This window comes from Salmo salar, chromosome 10 (assembly GCF_965601325.2).
Source record: "Salmo salar chromosome 10, fSalSal1, whole genome shotgun sequence".
Lineage (NCBI taxonomy): Eukaryota > Metazoa > Chordata > Actinopteri > Salmoniformes > Salmonidae > Salmo > Salmo salar.
In genome coordinates this window covers 37,943,951-37,963,918 of record NC_138300.1, presented here as the reverse complement: position 1 = coordinate 37,963,918, position 19,968 = coordinate 37,943,951, and the positions used below count along the sequence as shown (strand labels likewise).

The 19,968-nt window shown below is 44.6% G+C and overlaps 1 protein-coding gene across 1 annotated transcript in view; it reads right to left on the bottom strand.

Moving 5' to 3' along the window:
- LOC106560333 (KICSTOR complex protein SZT2) overlaps nt 1-19,968 on the bottom strand; it is a 188,366-nt gene that overhangs the window by 23,699 nt on the left and 144,699 nt on the right. Inside the window, 6 exon segments of the mRNA XM_082956975.1 lie at nt 3,959-4,033; nt 14,000-14,080; nt 14,338-14,431; nt 14,932-15,134; nt 16,589-16,717; nt 18,514-18,593. Coding sequence (XP_082813101.1) covers nt 3,959-4,033; nt 14,000-14,080; nt 14,338-14,431; nt 14,932-15,134; nt 16,589-16,717; nt 18,514-18,593 — 662 coding nt within the window.

The window sequence follows — 19,968 nt, the reverse complement described above, 5'->3', positions numbered from 1 at the left end:
AAGAGGCATTCATTACACATCAAGAAACAGTTATTTTCTTTTCCTTTTAAAGTCAAGGTAACGAGTCGAACCTTTCACCACCTCTCTGAAGAAGTGAACGTTTTGTACCAGACTTAGCCATTTTAGTTTGTGCTAGGGCAGACACCTTCAATAAAATAAAAGCCCAGAAAACAGAGAGTACATTTCTCCAGTGGTATAGACTGTAGAAGAGATTGAAGGCTAGAACATTGTAGTAGTGTAATGTCAGAAGTTGGAACAGGCTGGTACAAAGCGGTTTAATGGTTCTGTTGGTCAGTGTTCCCTAGTGGAGATTGAGAGATCTGGAGCCTAATTAACTGAAACCTCTGACTCCTGAGCCAACAAGACCACTGAAGCGATTAGGGGACAAACTGCCCTTTAGCAGTGAAACCACAGAGATACACTATTAATAATACTATATAATTATGTTACTATTTAATCCAACACATTTATTAGGGACCTGTTAACTGCTGGGTCAACACTGTGAATTAATTGCTCAGGCATTTACCAACTGCCATTCTGAACTAAAAACTATTTTGGTTATACCTTTCAAACTTACTTGAACGTACTAATATTCATGCTAAACTTTTCAAACTGTTCACAGGTGCTAGCAAAGAGGAGGTTAAACGTATATAACTTTGTTAAAAAGTAAATTATTGGTATAGCAAAGATATTTTCTACTACAGAGAGACACTTTACATTACAACAACGACAGAGGATGACAGTGGATTAGAGCTGCAAAAATCGATAATACAGAGGATTCTTAATCATCGAGGCCATCCAGGAAGCAGAGAAAACACATACGAGTTGATTGGAGTAGAGCGCGAGAGAAAGGAAGGCGGGGCCAGACACGGAGATGATTAGAGCATATCAGAAGGCTTGAAGAAGATCCCAAATCCTTGGACCAATGGGTCACCAACTCACAAGACCCCAGAACAGGTGACGAAGTTTGAACTCATAAATGTACTAAAGAAATCACATACAGATGCTTGAATAAGACAGGGGAAGTCAGAAGATTGCTCATTCCAGACTTGAGCTGCAAAGAAAAACACAGGGAAAGACAGTAACAGTAAGTATTCTGCAAAAAGAGCAGCATTTAGGCTAGTTTATTCACCAGCTGCATGACAAACACAGACTGATACAAGAAGAGCTTGGAGGGAGGGTCACAATGACCCACAGGCAGACAGCAAATCAAAGCTCAGCATCATTCTGGCCAGTTTGGCCCAGCAGTAAGATGAAGATGTAGACTGAGATGAACCCAAAAGTCACAGCAGAACAGAACATGTAGGGAAGTATGACATTGGAGCCCAGAGCTCCACCAGGCTGCACTGAAGATGGCTTCCTCTGTCTGATTGAATCTATCACCATTCCTCAGAAAGAAAGAAAGAAAGAAAGAAAGAAAGAAAGAAAGAAAGAAAGAAAGAAAGGAGAGCGAAAGAAACTAGATAGAGGGATCAGGGGACATTGCAGCAAGCAGAGAGGGGGGAGACACCCCGGCCCTAAGGGTTCTGTGACATACTGCAGAGTCAGAGACTGGTGTGGCATCAGGGAATGGCTTTAGATGGAAAAGTTTTGAGGTGAGGAAGGAGCCCTGATGAAGAGAGGACATGAGATGGGACTAGACAGACACAGACAGATACGCACAGAAACATACACAGAGGTATGCACAGACACACACAGAAGGAAAGGAAATGGACAAACAAAGAACATGAGACAGACAAAAGACAATTGTCAGAATAGAGCTCCCCAGCTCGTAGTCCTAAAAAACGGAAATGAGTTACCTCTGATTCGTTGGTCATCCCTATGGGGAAATGGATGGGGAAATAATGGGGTTTTGGGATAAACACATAAAATAAGGTCTGAGGTTAACACAGGCTTAAGAGATCTTATACGTTTTGTAAAAGACCGTTTTATCCCCCAAAAAACATTAATTTCCCCATAGGCCAAAGAGCCATGGCGGAGTTAGTGCCTATAAAAATAAGCTCTAAAACACCTACAAACTCATTGTGTTGCTACATACTCACATTAATACGATTAGAATGATCTAGAAGAGAGAGGTGACAAACTAGTGTGTGTGAGCACCAAGCGTGACCAGGTCAGACAGGCCACGAAGACAACAGTCAACACTGAGGAGAACTGAGGCTGACAGAGTCCAATTATAAACCACACACACACACACACACACACACACACACACCACACATACATACACACACACACACACACACACACACAATCTCTCGCTCCACTCACTCATCTGCTCCAGAGCTTAACAGACATGTCTACCACCCTGCTGTGCATCGAGATGGACTCTGCAACAGCCATGGCTCTTCTCAAACTCTAATCACTGTGATTAAAGAGAACGCTCTCTCACTCTGTCTGCTCAGACTAACATACGTCACTTTGAGACAGTTACCAACACGTTGAGGGGAAACGGTGAGCATGACAGTGACACCTTGTTCTCTGCCTGTCTGTCTGTATCCTATTAAATAACAGTCATCTCACAACCTGAAAACTGATCCATCACAAGGAGGAGAGATGAGCGAAAGAAACAGGAAAATGAGAGCTAGAAAGGGAGTGAGATGACGAAAGAAAGAAAGAAAAAGAGAGAGGAGAAAGAAATATAGGGAGCGAGAAAGACCGAGCTAGCCAGAGCCAGAGAGAGGCTACATGGTAAACAGATCTCTCTAACAACACAGGGTCAGTCTGTACACTGTATGCAGTGCTGAGCACAGCCATTAGTCTAGTACATAAGAGTTCAGACCAGACCTACCGCTGCAAGCTCCATCTCGCCATCTCCCTAGTCCACACCACAGTCCATTAGCTCTGTTGAAAGAGTGGGCAGACTGCTGCAGTAGCTAATCACTCACCCCACACACTACACTCTGCCTAATAGTTTACATGGCAAAGCAATTACCAGCATGAAATATATGGGTTAGGAGTACAATAATGTTTTTTTTCGATTAGAAAACCATATACAGTATATGGCTAGCAATCATTATGAAAAACTAATAAAAGACGAGAAAAGGATGTTTTGCAAAATGAGTCCATGGATTTCTTTCATATAATAAGACAGTTTGGCTTGAGAAGGAAAAGGAGGAAAGGCTGTTTCAAATCTCTCTTGGCAATCTAGTTGTATGTGTGTTGTATGTCATTTCAACAGAAATGTTACAACTGAAAGAGTCAGACACTAAAATGAGTGTTTAGTACTACGCCAATCACTCATTATTTAGATTCTGGCTTCTAGCACACACATTTACAAACAAACAAATGGCAACAATAACAAAAAATACTTCAGATGGCTTTATAGTTGTAGATGGCCAGATGCTGATGAGAGTTAGGCATCTGTTGGGGCTTACCCTCCCTCCCAGCTGAGATACAACATCTGGAGACGCTCAGCAAACACACAGCAGTCGTTTACACATCTTTACACTGAATTACGCCTCATTTAGAGCAAAACCTGGACACACTCCAGCTTTATAGACAGACAGAGAGAGACAGAGAGAGACAGGAGAGAGAGAGACAGAGAGAGAGAGACAGAGAGAGACAGAGAGAGACAGAGAGAGAGAGACAGAGAGAGAGAGAGACAGAGAGAGACAGAGAGAGACAGAGAGAGAGCAGAGAGAGAGAGAGACAACTGTGAGTCCCAGGAGATAGCGATAAAGAGATGGAGGATGGATGGATGGATGGATAGAGGGGAAGGGAGGGAGGACGAGCGATTCAAGTGAATCACACCATAGCCAGGGAGGTGTAAAGTCACCATGATGATACAGAAAGATGTGTGGAACCAAGCTGATTACAAGATCTTATCTGTCTCTCTCTTTAATCATCCTTCTTTTCTCAGCCCCATACATACCTAGAGGAGGCTATGGCCTGGATTATTGGGCCCGGCTCTGTGGTCGAACTTACAGCACCAGAGATAGCGATGCCATAATGTTACCTGAGAGTTGACGGTCTGTCCCATGGGGATGAGTGAACACTCCAGAGCATACTGCTTCACACAGAAGTAACAACCCTGAGAGAGAGAGAGAGAGAGAGAGAGAGAGAGAGAGAGAGATTGAGAGAGAGAGAAGGAGAGAGATGATATACTGGATAGAATATCATACACTGTGCTACTATACTACTCAGGGCTCAACAGATATCATTACTCATGAATTATAATGTGGTGGGTGTGTGGTTACAATGACAAACTGTTCTAAACACATCTCCTACACTGAGAGAATGATGCACAAAATACTCAGTAGGAAAGACCCATTTCAACTAAACTCTTCCGTCTTTAAGGCCTTGAGTCAAATTGCACATAATGATGGCACATAATCTAAACCTGAGGCCCATGTTAAGCTAATGGAGTAAGAGGGGTGAATGTGTAATATGGAGTAAGAGACACACACACATAGATAGAGAGGCGCGAGAGAGAGTGCTAGAGAGAGAGTGCGAGAGAGTGCTAGAGAGAGAGAGTGCGAGAGAGAGTGCTAGAGAGAGAGAGCGCGAGAGAGAGTGCTAGAGAGAGAGAGCGCGAGAGAGAGCGCGAGAGTGCGAAAGAGAGAGGGAGAGCGAGAGAGAGCGCGAAAGAGAGAGGGAGAGCGAGAGAGAGCGCGAGAGAGAGAGCGCGAGAGAGAGAGAGCGCGAGAGAGAGAGAGAGCGCGAGAGAGAGAGAGCGCGAGAGAGAGAGAGAGCGCGAGAGAGAGAGAGCGTGCAAGAGAGAGTGCATGAGAGAGACTTGACTTTGTCTTTCTTTAATTAAACATTCTCATTTCATTAAGCCCACCACCCTTAAAATAAAACACCAAAATATATCCTGTACTGCATACATGTACCATACTCACCTTTCCCTCTACCACACAACAATAAAAAACACACCACACATCATATATAACCAAAAAACCTCACCACTTCTACAACTGTATTTCCAAAACATCTTCCCCAGCTTTGCAGACAGCCCCCCCAACACACCATATCTCCTGAAACATCTCCACACTTTTTACCATTTTATAGAACTCAAATTCTACCCTAAGGTGCACAGAGACCATCCCATTAAATAATAGTAAAGGGTCTGTTATCCCCCCACCTTTGACCCTGTTCTTCCTTTTTATCCAAATAGTCAACTTTGCCTGAGCAAACCGAAAATTCAACAAATCACATAAGGCCTTCTCCTTATTTGAATACCTGTACCCCATTATAAACATCCCAACAGTAAAAAACACCCCCAACCCAACCGACTGAACCAATCTCAAAGGGATGGCTGGGTTGTGGAAGATAGGCTCCTCCCACACCCACAGCCCAGGCTCCACACCCCCTTCTCGTGTGGGCCTTTGCAGCTGCCAGGCCCTCAGCACTGCAGAGAAAAAATCAGAGACCTGTTGTACTTAGCCCCTCCAACCTCATGAGGAATAGCTGCCAGTCCAACCCTAATCTGCCAGCTCTCCTGAGCAGCTCGCATGCTGGTTCCCTCCAGCCGACATCAGTATGGTACAGCAGTCTCTGCACCGCCACCCAGCTCTCCAGTTCCACCAGGCCCTGTCCTTCTTCGTGGACGGTCATGTACAACACTGCCGCCCTCAGCCAGTGATGGCGCGACCAGAAAAAGTCCACCAGCATGCATTGCAGGTCTGTGAGCAGACCGGCGGGGGGGTTGAGGACAGCCAGTTTATCAAATCAAATCAAATGTATTTATATAGCCCTTCTTACATCAGCTGATATCTCAAAGTGCTGTACAGAAACCCAGCCTAAAACCCCAAACAGCAAGCAATGCAGGTGTAGAAGCCACAGGGAAGATGCCACCAGGTTGTTGATTATCAGCACCCTCCCTCTATATGACACTTGGGACAGGACTCACCTCCACCTGGCCAGTCTTGACACCACTGCCTGTGACAGCCCCTCCCAGTTCTTCCTGACCCACCTCTCCGAGCCCATGTACACCCACAATATTTAAAGCCCTTCACAACCCCACTGCAAACCCCCTGGAAGCAGAGGATGGGCCCTACCCCCCCATGCCCCACATAACAGAGCTTTGCTCTTGCCCCAGTTTACCTTAGCTGACGAAGCTCCCTCGTACACCTTCAGACTAGTCTCTAGTGCCTGCCTATCCTGATCATCACAGAAACGTCATCTCCATACGCTGACACTGCTATGCCTGTCACCACACCCATGCCTGTTCAGCACACTCCTTGCAGTCTCCTGCGTAGCAGGCCCAAAAAAGGCTCAATGACTAGTGTATACAACTGCCCCAATAGAGGGCATCCTTGTCGAATGCTGCGTCTCACACAGACTGGCCTACTACTGATCTTCACAAAGGTCAAAAACTTTTCCCCAAACCCAAAAATCACATTAAACAGATACTCATGTTCCACTCTATCAACAGCCTTCTCTTGATCTAAAGAGACCAGTCCAAAGTTCACATTAGAACCTCTCGACAAGTCCAACATGTCCCTGATTAAGAACAAGATGTCCGTGATTGAGCGTCCTGGTACAAAATATGTTTGGTCCTTATGTACTATCGAGTCCAGATGGGACTTCAGTCTGTTAGAGAGGACCTTGGCAAATATCTTGTAGTCCGCACAGAGTAATGCCACAGGCCTTCAGTTCTTAAGTTCACACAAGTCCCCTTTTTGGGCAGGAGAGTCAGAGCCGCCCGACGGCAGCTCATCGGCAACTCTCCTACCCCGACGCATTCACGCAACACGCAAAAGAAGTCCAGTCCAATTATTCCCCAGAATTTTCTATAAAACTCCGCTGGGAGTCCATCGACCCCCGGTGCATGGCCGGGGAACATCTGGGTTACGGCCTCTGCCAGTTCATGGGACAACAGAGGAATGTCCATTTCATCCCGCTGTGCCAGAGAGAGCTTAGGGAGTTCTGCGAACAAGACCTGAGCACACATAGGATCACACAGTTCTGCCCTATACAACTCAGTATAAAACTCCAGTTTGCTCCCGCTCCTCCTCCATCACAGAGATCACCCGCCCATCAGACAGCTGTAGACAATGCATACCGTTGGCTTCACTGCTCTGTCTTTCCAAACCAAAGAAGGAGGAGCTGAGAGCATCCATCTCCTTCAGCATGGAGAACGTAGCTCTTACAAGTGCTCCCTTTGCTTTAAACTGGAAAAAACTGCCCAGGTCCCTATGTAATTCAGCTAAATTAGCCTGGAGGCCTACACTGCCTTGCCCCACCATCTCTACCTCCATCTCACTAATACTACGCTCCAGTTCCCTCAATACTTTCCTAGCCTCTGAGGATGAGACAGTTGTATACTGTTGACAGAAAAGCTGAATTTGGACTTTCCCCACATCCCACCATTGACTCAGAGACTCATACTCCTCTCTTCGCTGCCCCCACCTTTCCCAAAAAGTCTGGAAACCTGAGCAAAAAGTGGCATCTTGTAAGAGCTTTACATTAAACTTCCAATAGGATGCCTGCCGAGGCCCCGGTGAAATAGACAGCCGAGCCATGGTTATGTGATGATCCGAAAACCCCACAAGGAGAAAGGTAGCGCCCAACAGCCTATTGCTCCGATTCCTGGACAGGTAAAAACGATCAAGTCGGGCTGCACGCACCCTAGCCCCAAAAACCTTTACCCATGTATACTGTCTTGTGTTGGGCTGTTTAGTTCTCCAAACATCCACTAGGTCAAACTGATTAATGATGTCCCATAACACTCCCACTGACCCTGAATGAGGCTCTCCCCGATTTCTGTCTAAGACACCCAAATAGAACCCCCCTCTCTTTCCCTGTGTTAGGCGCATACACATTTATAAAGATAAAACCCATGTTGTTAATGTCTGCTTTTACAAAAAGCAGCCTACCCCTACACACCTCTTGAGGAGCAAATATTTAGACAGACCCGGTACAAAAAGGACTGCCACCCATGCACTAAAATTTGTCCCATGGCTCAACACACTTGCCCCTTTCCACCAGAGCCCCCAATCGACTTCATTCACCAAATCACTATGAGTCTCCTGCAGAAACAACACCTGTAATTTTTTATTTTACATATTCATCCAACACACTCCTCTTTCCCACATCTCTGGTGCCATTTATATTGAGCAAGCCTACCCGAAGAGTCTCCATAAGAAGTGGGAGAAAAGCCAGCAAAGAAAGAGACCAATAGCAAAGCTCAAAAAGCCCCAGTGCCAGAAAGAAACTATTCATCTAAACAGTGTCTGAAGGTAGACCCTTACGCACTGTTGTGACCCACTTCCTCAACTTAAACCATTTCCTGGGTGAGAGGACTAGCACCCTCCCCTCATTTTTCATAGCATGTTGTACTGATCTTACAAACTTTCTTGGATCAGAAAAAAACCCCTCAAGAATAACTTTTTTCCCCTTGGTCTCATTCAGGAACTTTGTCAGTTCCCTCAACATGTACTTTGACCCCTCTGCTTGACTGGCTGTCAGCTCCGGACCCATTGAAGAGGAGTCTGGAAAAAAAGGCCTCATCATCCTCAGACTCACTTTCCTCCTCATCTCCATCTCCCATCCTAACCACCTGCCCCTTCCTCTCTGGTCAGGACCTCCCCCCCAGCACCAGGCAAAGGTTCCTTGGTGCCTTTGACCACACCAGCATCTCCCCTTCCACCTCCTTTCTTCTCCCCCTTTTTCTTTTCCGCTTGACACCCTCCTCCTCCCCCCTAGTCTCTTACCCACTATACTCTCCTCATCCACTAGCATAACCTGACAAGACCCAGCCTCATCTACACCACCCTCCATAGCATGACTAGGCCTAGCCTCATCTACACCACCATCTCTAGCCTGACTAGGCCCAGCCTCATCTACACCACCATCCATAACATGACTAGGCCCAGCCTCAGCATCTCCGGCATGACTAGGCCCAGCCTCATCTACACCACCATCCCTGGCATGACTGGGCCCAGCCCCTGCTGTCTGCGTCTCATTGCCCCCTGACCTCGATTTCCCCCACTGGCGCTTGTACCCTCGGAGCTCTATGGACAATTCCTTCAACCTCATGGCTTTGTTTTTGCTCTGACATGATGCACTGTCAACTGTGGGACCTTATATAGACAGGTGTGTGCCTTTCCAAATCATGTTCAGTCAAGTTGTAGAAACATCTCAAGGATGACCAATGGATACAGGATGCAACTGAGCTCAATTCCGAGTCTCGTAGCAGAGGGTCTGAATACTAATGTAAATAAGGTATTCAGTTGTATATTTTTAATACATTTGCAAAAATGTCTAAAAACCTGTTTTCTCATTGTCCTTATGGGGCATTGTGTGTAGATTGATGTGGATGTATTTAATACATTTTAGAATAAGGCTGTAATGTAACAAAATGTGTAAAAAGTGAAGGGGTCTGAATACTTTCTGAATGCACTGTGTAAGCAAAAAAGATTCCATTTTATTTGGAAAGGCAAGTCAGACAAAATTAAACGGCCTATTTAAATCATGAATATGAATTTGGGGAGCAGAAATTATGAAATATTAAAGCATTAGACCTCTGACTAAAGGCTTCAGTCATACAAAAGTTATACATACTAATTTGCTGGAGAACCAGCTCGGATGTAAGAATGTCTCACCCAATGTTCAAGAATGGCCTTTTTCCCTTTATTCAGATTACAACCTATCACTTTCGGTTATTTGAAAATGAAATAACTAAACGGGTTGAGGTCAGGTGATTGTGGAGGCCAGGTCATCGGATTGCCCTAACACAGCCTGGAGGTGTGTTTTGGGACATTGTCCTGTTGAAGAACAAATGATAGTCCCAATAAGCACAAACCAGATAGGATGGTGTATCGCTGAAGAATGCTGTGGTAGTCATGCTGGTTAAGTCTGCCTTGAATTCTAAATAACTGACAGTGTCACCAGCAAAGCACCACCACACCATCACAAATCCTCCTCCATGCCTCACGGTGGGAACCACACATGCAGAGATCATCCGTTCACCTACCCTGTGTCTCACAAAGACACGGTGGTTGGAACCAAACATCGATAAGGACTCATCAGACCAAAAGGACAGATTTCCAACTTTATAATGTCCATTGCACGTGTTTCTTGGCCCAAGCAAGTCTTCTTCTTATTGGTGTCGTTTAGTAGTGATTTCTTTGCAACAATTCAACCATGAAGGCCTGATTCACACGGTCTCCTCAGAACAGTTGATGTTGAGATGTGTATGTTACTTGAACTCTGTGAAGTTTTTATTTGGGCTGCAATCGGAGGTGCAGTTAACTCTAATGAACGTATCCTCTGCAGCAGAGGTAACTCTGGGTCTTCCTTTCCTGTGGCGGTCCTCATGACAGCTAGTTTCATCATAGCGCTTGATGGTTTTTGCGACTGCACTTGAAGAAACTTTCAAAGTTCTTGACATTTTCCAGATTGACTGACCTTCATGTCTTAAAGCAATGATGGACTGTAATTTCTCTTTGCTTATTTGAGCTGTTCTTGCCATAATATGGACTTGGTCTTTTACCAAATAGGGCTATCTTCTGTATACCACGCCTACCTTGTCACAATACAACTGATTGGCTCAAACGCATTACAAAGGAAAGAAATTCCACAAATGTACTTTTAACAAGGCACACCTGTTAATTTAAATGCAATCCAGGTGACTACCTCATGAAGCTGGTTGAGCAAATGCCAAGAGTGTGCAAAGCTGTCATCAAGGCAAAGGGTGGCTACTTTGAAGAATCTAAAATATATTTATTTTGTTTAAAACTTTTTGGGTTACTACATGATTCCATGTTATTTCATAGTTTTGATGTCGTCACTATTATTCTACAATGTAGAAAATAGTAAAAATAAAGAAAAACCCTGGAATGAGTAGGTGTGTCCAAACTTTTGACTGGTACTGTGTATATACACTATCATTCAAAGGTTTGGGGTCACTTAGAAATGGCCTTGTTTTTGAAAGAAAAGCACATTTTGTCAATTAAAATAACATCAAAATGATCAGCAATACAGTGTTGACATTGTTAATGTTGTAAATGACTATTGTAGCTGGAAACAACAGATTTTTAATGGAATATCTACATAGGCCTACATAGGCCCATTATCAGCAACCATCACTCCTGTGTTCCAATGGCACTTTGTGTTAGCTAATCCAAGTTAATCATTTTAAAAGGCTAGAAAACCATTTTGCAATTATGTTAGCACAGCTGAAACCTAATGTTCTGATTAAAGAAGCAATTAAATTGGCCTTCTTTAGGCAAGTTGAGTATCTGGAGCATCAGCATTTGTGAGTTCGTTTACAGGCTCAAAACGGCCAGAAACAAAGAACTTTCATCTGAAACTCGTCAGTCTATTCTTGATCTGAGAAATGAAGGCTATTCCATGCGAGAAATTGCCAAGAAACTGAAGATTTCGTACAACTTTGTGTACTACTCCCTTCACAGAACAGCGCAAACTGGCCCTAACCAGAATAGAAAGAGGAGTGGAAGGCCCCGGTGCACAACTGAGCAAGAGGACAAGTACATTAGTGTGGCTAGTTTGAGAAACAGATGCCTCACAAGTCCTCAACTCTAAGCTTCATTGAATAGTACCCGCAAAACACCAGTCTCAACGTCAACAGTGAAGAGGCAACTCTGGGATGCTAGCCTTCTAGGCAGAGTTCCTCTGTCCAGTGTCTGTGTTCTTTTGCCCACCTTAATCTTTTCTTTTTATTGGCCAGGTTGAGATATGGCTTTTTCTATGCAACTCTGACTAGAAGACCAGCATCCCGGAGTCGCCTCTTCACTGTTGACGTTGAGACTGGTGTTTGACAAAAAATTAGCTTTTTTTTCAAAAACAAGGACATTTATGACCACAAACCTTTGAACAGTAGTATATACACTGCTCAAAAAAATAAAGGGAACACTTAAACAACACAATGTAACCCCAAGTCAATCACACTTCTGTGAAATCAAACTGTCCACTTAGGAAGCAACACTGATTGACAATAAATTTCACATGCTGTTGTGCAAATGGAATAGACAACAGGTGGAAATTATAGGCAATTAGCAAGACACCCCCAATAAAGGAGTGGTTCTGCAGGTGGTGACCACAGACCACTTCTCAGTTCCAATGCTTCCTGGCTGATGTTTTGGTCACTTTTGAATGCTGGCGGAGCTTTCACTCTAGTGGTAGCATGAGACGGAGTCTACAACCCACACAAGTGGCTCAGGTAGTGCAGCTCATCCAGGATGGCACATCAATGCGAGCTGTGGCAAGAAGGTTTACTGTGTCTGTTAGCGTAGTGTCCAGAGCATGGAGGCGCAACCAGGAGACAGGCCAGTACATCAGGAGACGTGGAGGAGGCCGTAGGAGGGCAACAACCCAGCAGCAGGACCGCTACCTCCGCCTTTGTGCAAGGAGGAGCAGGAGGAGCACTGCCAGAGCCCTGCAAAATGACCTCCAGCAGGCCACAAATGTGCATGTGTCTGCTCAAACGTTCAGAAACAGACTTCATGAGGGTGGTATGAGGGCCCGACGCCCACAGTTGGGGGTTGTGCTTACAGCACAACACCATGCAGGACATTTGGCATTTGCCAGAGAACACCAAGATTGGCAAATTCGCCACTGGCGCCCTGTGCACTTCACAGATGAAAGCAGGTTCACACTGAGCACATGTGACAGACGTGACAGAGTCTGGAGACGCCGTGGAGAACGTTCTGCTGCCTGCAACATCCTCCAGCATGACCGGTTTGGCGGTGAGTCAGTCATGGTGTGGGGTGGCATTTCTCGTAGAACCATTGTGAGATGCAAAACACTCCCTCACCTATGTGAGCTGATATCCCCTTTTTTCTATCACTGTAAATACCCTTACTTGGAAAAGGTTTCAAAATTGATATTTCCCATTGCTTAAGTTGTTGTTTGATCAGTTTGTCCGCCTGTATCAGCAGACCTTGGCAAAACATACAGGATGTACATGCATTCCCCCCTGTAACAGAGGAGCTAACACTCTTGCCACAACAGTCTGTAGGAACATGGAAAGCCCCACTGTGCTACTGTAGCTTATCTTGTGAAATTACAGTTCTAAATGACTAAGGAGTTTCCATATGTCTATTCACTTCAATATGGCTATTGATAAATAGCATGATATGGCAATGGATGCATTAACAAGTCCCACATCAAAATTCCTTGAGTTCCCAAATCGAATGCATTATTGCCACATTTTCTTACCCTGGGTTCCTCCTAATGCAAGACAATGCTAGACCTCATGTGGCTGGAGAGTGTCAGCAGTTCCTGCAAGAGGAAGGCATTGATGCTATGGACTGGCCCATCCGTTCCCCAGACCTGAATCCAATTGAGCACATCTGGGACATCATGTCTCGCTCCATCCACCAACGCCACGTTGCACCACAGACTGTCCAGGAGTTGGCTGATGCTTTAGTCCAGGTCTGGGAGGAGATCCCTCAGGAGACCATCCGCCACCTCATCAGGAGCATGCCCAGGCGTTGTAGGGAGGTCATACAGGCACGTGGAGGCCACACACACTACTGAGCCTCATTTTGACTTGTTTTAAGAACATTACATCAAAGTTGGATCAGCCTGTATTGTGGTTTTCCACTTTAATTTTGAGTGTGACTCCAAATCCAGACCTCCATGGGTTGATAAATTGGATTTCAATTGATTATTTTTGTGTGATTTTTTGTCAGCACATTCATCTATGTAAAGAAAAAAGTATTTAATAAGATAATTTCATTCATTCAGATCTAGGATGTGTTATTTTAGTGTTCCCTTTATTTTTTTGAGCAGTGTATATAAAAAAAAAAAATCACATTGATGGAAGCTATAATCTATCTACAATATTAAAGCTGATCTACTCCCCCCCCCCAAAAGAACAAAACAATTAAAACACTGCACATAGCTGATAAAATAACACTTAAAATGTTACCTTTTGAGTGCCATATTTACAGTTAAATTTGTATCGTTTTTTGTTTGTGTTGTCTTGTGTATACTCACTTGTGTTTATTTCACTCCTTTGGCAACATTTTCCCCATGCCAATAAACCCCCTTTGAAAGAGAGAGAGAGAGCGAGCGAAAGATTCACCTGAAAGGCAAGCTCCATCAATACGATGCCCCCTGGCAGCGCCCTCTGGAGGTAGTACGCGGTAATATCCGACCCTGTGCTCTGCAGAGAAAAACAACATTACCTCAAGAGTTGATGATGAAGCGGTGTGTGTTTATGTGTGTGTGTGTGTGTGTGTGTGTGTGTGTGTGTGTGTGTGTGTGTGTGTGTGTGTGTGTGAGAATAGAGTGAGTAAGAGAGAGAGAGAGTATGTGTGTCAGAGAGAGAGGAAGAGAGCGTCAGAGTCAATATATCCCTGTGTGCCTTTTAGCCAGTGTACGTGTGTGAATATCCTCAACGCTTGCATCAGCACTACTTACCTTAGGGCTGTCCTCGCTCCTGGTTTTGTTATAGGAGAAGGACTGCCTCTCTGACGACAATGAGCTGAACATGGCTGCCCGGGCCCTGGGGATGCTACAGGGAGAGAGGAGGGAGAGAGACAGGCAGGGTTAGGGGTTAAGCAGGGATGGGAAAAAAAACAAAGAGAGAGAGTGTACTGTGTGTGTGTGTCTGTCCGTCTGTCCATCCGTCCGTCCGTCCGTCCGTCCGTGTGTGTGTCTGCTAAGTGTCTACTGTAGTTATATCACATGCATGACCAGAGGGCTGTGGCTATTGGGGGCTTGGAGGGGATCACAACACATCTGATGACTAATGGATGAATAGTGCTCATAGTTCTGCTCACAGTCACATAAAGGATCATATGAGGGAAACTCAGAGAAAGAGGACATTTGCCCTGAGTTGTATTGTGCTTTCATTGTGTTTTTTTTGGGTTGAGAGATCGGGTGAGTTAGATTTCCAATGTATTCATTACATGTAGTAAATAAACTTGAAACTTGAACTAGTATGGTGTAGAAAGATAGGTTACTAGTATAGTTTAGAGAGTTGAGGACCACTGGACTGTCAGTAAGATGTACCTGCGCGCTGGGGACTGTGGCCTGACCTGGACCAGGATGAAGCCCATACTCTGGAGGTACTGGACATACTGCTGGAGAAAGGTGTTAGAGATGTCCTGCAGCCAGGGCCCCTCTCTCAGCCGGCTAGGCAGTTTGTCAACTGAGTCTGTGCTGTAGCTACGGTCCCTGCCAGACACCGTGGAGTCACTGGAGTGATGACGCTTCTGGAGAGGATGAGGGGAGAGGAGAGTGGAGAGGTGAACTGGGGTGTTTCATCAGACTGTGACCACTAAATACCAAAACCTTTACAAAGTTCCCAGGATTTTCAGAGGTTCTGGCTGAAAGACTGTTGGAAGATTGCTGATTGTTCTATCCTGATTCCAGAAATTCTCCTTCCAAGATTTTTCAAAAACTTGGGAAGTTTGGGATGCTTTCCAAGATTTTGCAACTAAGGGCATCTTTCTAAGTAAGAGAGAAGTGAACAACCATTTGAGGAGATGTTTGAGTTTTACAATTTTTTTATTGTATTTAACCTTTATTTAACTAGGGAAGTCAGTTAAGAACAAATTCTTATTTACAATGACGTCCTTCCAAAAGGCAAAAGGCATCCTGCGAGGACAGGGGCTGGGACTAAAAATAAAATATAGGACAACACATACATCACGGCAAGAGACACCACAACACTACATAAAGAGAGACCTAAGACAACAACATAGCATGGCAGCAACACAACACAACATGATAGTAACACATTATGACAACGACATGGTAGCAACACAACATGGCAGCAGCACAACATGGTACAAACATTATTGGATACAGACAACAGCACAAAGGCAAGAAGGTAGAGACAACATTACATCACGCTAAGCAGCCACAACAGTCAGTAAGAGCGTCCATGACAGAGTCTTTGAACAGAGAGATGGAGATAAAACTGTCCAGTTTGGGTGCTTTTTGCAGTTCATTCCAGCCGCTAGCTGCAGCGAACTGAAAAAAGGAGCGACCCAGGGATGTGTGTGCTTTGGGGACCTTTAACATAATGTGACTGTCAGAACGGGTATTGTATGTAGAGGATGAGGGCTGCAGTAGGTACCTCAGATAGGGGAGAGTGAGGCCTAAGAGAGTTTTATAAATAAGCATAAACCAAGTGGGTCTTGTGATGGGTATACAGAGATGACCAGTTTACAGAGGAGTATAGAGTGATGTGTCCTATAAGGAGCATTGGTGGCAAATCTGTTGACCGAATGGTAAAGAACATCTAGCCACTCGAGAGCACCCTTGCCTGCCGATCTATAAATTACATCTCCGCAATCTATCATGGGTAAGATTGTCATCTGAATCAGGGTTAGTTTGGCAGCTGGGGTGAAAGAGGAGTGATTATAATAGAGGAAACCAAGTCTAGATTTAACCTTAGGCTGCAGCTTTGATATGTGCTGAGAGAAGGACAGTGTACCGTCTAGCCATACTCCCAAGTACTTGTATGAGGTGACTACCTCAAGCTCTAAACCCTCAGAGGTAGTAATCACACCGGTTGGGAGAGGGGCATTCTTCTTACCAAAACACATTACCTTTGTTTTGGAGGTGTTCAGAACAAGGTTAAGGGCAGAGAAAGCTTGTTGGAGACTAAGAAAGATTTGTTGAGTTAAGCCCCAAGGGAAAGCAGCCATGGTTTCTGTACCTTGACCTGTTGAGTTTGGACAATCTGCTCTTCCTGGATCTGCTTCCTGAACACGGGGTCAAAAAGCAGAGGGGTGGCGCAGTAGTGCACTAGTCTGGATGACTGCTTCAGAGTGTCCAAGTCCAATGCCTGTGGAAAGTAAGGAAACATCTCTATTTTTATTTCATGGTCCTTAGAGCCGAATGTGAATTCTTCTAGTTAATGATACCAAAAGCGCCAGCATGTAAATACACACCCACCAAGAATCAATGACCAGTTTCCTAATCCCACAATCAAACCGTCTACTAAACACTACAGACAGGGCATACTACAGAGTAATAGGACTGATTCAATGTTATGGCTCATCTCATCCGGGCTTTAATCTGTTGCTCTCTTATAAAATCATTCTTATTGACACATCTATCATCCCTGTGCAGCCTGGAGATAGCCATGCAGAGAGATGTAGATAGGACTGTGTGTGTTAGACGAGGGAGTGGGAGACAGAACACAACACTCTGCTGTGCTGATGTGATCTCCTCTCATATCTGATCCATCACAAGTCAGGGATAAAGTCAGGGATCCACAGGAGGGCTGATCAAGGGCCATAATGCTTGGGGACCTGAGGGGCCAGTGAAGGGAGAGGGGTCCCCCACTGTGGAGGGGCCAAGTCAGGCAGCCAGACAGTCATCTGACTGGCCAGTAATGGATAAGCCTGCTCTGGTGAGTGGTGACATACTGAGAGAGGGAGCACACACGTGGAGCACAGACGATGTCATCATCCGCCACTAGCTCATTAGACTGAGTCTGAGTGGGACTGACTGGTGTGTAAGTAACTTATGAGGTCTACTGGTGGTGTTCTCCTGACTGTCTACACCAGGGTATTCAACACTTACACTACGAGGTCCGTAGCCTGCTGGTTGTCTGTTCTATCTGATAATAAATTGCATCCACCTGGTGTCCCCCTGATTAGAGAGCAATAATGAAAAAAACACAGTGGAACTGGCTTCGAGGTCCAGGGTTGAGTTTGAGGGGTCTATACTGTAACCAGTGGTTATTTAAGCATGAAAGAGACCGTTGTTTTCAATCATTCTTTTTTTTGTTGATGAAGGTAGGCATTGCATTTTTGGTGAAATTAATGTAGTGTTTCAAAAACATCTACAGCTGCAGTGCCTCTGGTGAAACCACTGGTGGCTTGTACTTCTGAGTCCCATGATGCCTGCTGTAATATAAACTCTACAGTCCCATGACGCCTGCTGTAATATAAACTCTACAGTCCCATGATGCCTGCTGTAATATCAACTCTACAGTCCCATGATGCCTGCTGTAATATAAACTCTACAGTCCCATGACGCCTGCTGTAATATCAACTCTACAGTCCCATGATGCCTGCTGTAATATCAACTCTACAGTCCCATGATGCCTGCTGTAATATCAACTCTACAGTCCCATGATGCCTGCTGTAATATCAACTCTACAGTCCCATGATGCCTGCTGTAATATCAACTCTACAGTCCCATGATGCCTGCTGTAATATCAACTCTACAGTCCCATGATGCCTGCTGTAATATCAACTCTACAGTCCCATGATGCCTGCTGTAATATCAACTCTACAGTCCCATGATGCCTGCTGTAATATCAACTCTACAGTCCCATGATGCCTGCTGTAATATCAACTCTACAGTCCCATGATGCCTGCTGTAATATCAACTCTACAGTCCCATGATGCCTGCTGTAATATCAACTTAAGAGTTAACGTCTCTCATTTAAAGCTCTTTAAATGTTCCTTGCCAGCTTGTAACCTTTGTGAATTAGTTGGAATATTTAAAAGGGGACTACTTGAAAATAATATCCTATTTATTTCTCTTAGTGTGCATGTCCACAGGCGTTTGATGGGGAGGGAAACGGCTGTGGTACTCTGGTGCGTCTAAAACGGCTGTGGTACTTACTGAGGTGGGCATGTTGGACTGCGCTGACCTCTGCTGCCAAGTCACAAACAGTTTCTCAATCTTCATCTGCTTCTCCATCTCTGTCAACATGGAGATGAAACCACACAAACAGTCTTTAGTCACACAGCACAGTGGTGGGGATAAGTAAGTACGCGTCACAAATGGCACCCTATTCCTTATATGGTACTACACATAGGGCTCTGGTCAAATGTAGTGCACTATAAAGAGAATAGGGTACCATTTAGGACACCCTAGTATTCCCAGGGCCAAGTAGCACGTGGTAACCATCCCTCACAGCTCAGAGCCAGCAGCTAACAGCTATCAGCCAGGCCTTGAGCCTCTTGCCTGGATCTGCATGGCACTGTCTGTCTCTGTTAGGGCCAAGGACTGACTACCCACATCTCCTCAATAAGTAAAGCTGGCTACTTCATCTCGGTTACTGCCTGCCTGGCTGCGGATGGACTGTTGTGGCTCACCTTGTATCAAATGAACATAGCTAGTGCATCTAATTTAAGCACCCTCTTTAAACTTTTAACACATTGAGTGTTAGAACATTGCTTTAAAAATCCCCTTAGTTCACAAATAAATATATAATTTATGAAACTGTAAAAAATGGCATACATAAAAGACAACCATTACAAACAAATCAATATGCTACATTACAATGTACATTAGAATTCAATAGACAGTACAGTATGTACAGTTGAAGTGGGAAGTTTACATACACCTAGGTTGGAGTCATTAAAACTCGTTTTTCAACCACTCCACTAATTTCTTGTTAACAAACTATAGTTTTGGCAAGTTGGTTAAGACATCTACTTTGTGCATGACACAAGTAATTTTCCAACAATTGTTTACAGACAAATTATTTAACTTATAATTCACTGTATCACAATTCCAGTGGGTCAGAAGTTTACATACACTAAGTTGACTTTGCCTTTAAACAGCTTGGAAAATTCCAGAAAATAATGTCATTTGAGTCAATTTTAGGTGTACCTGTGGATGTATTTCAAGGCCTACCTTCAAACTCAGTGCCTCTTTGCTTGACATCATGAGAAAATCAAAAGAAATCAGCCAAGATCTCAGAAGAAAAAAATTGGAGACCTCCACAAGTCTGGTTCATCCTTGGGAGCAATTTCCAAATGCCTGAAGGTACCACGTTCATCTGTACAAACAATAGTACGCAAGTATAAACACCATGGGACCACGCAGCTGTCATACTGTGCTCAGGAAGGAGATGCGTTCTGTCTCCTAGAGATGAACATACTTTGGTGCGAAACGTGCAAATCAAACCCAGAACAACAGCAAAGGACCATGTGAAGATGCTGGAGAAAACAGGTACAAAAGTATCTATATCCACAGTAAAACGAGTCCTATATCGACATAACCTGAAAGGCCGCTCAGCAAGGAAGAAGCCACTGCTCCATAACCGCCATAAAAAACCCAGACTAATGA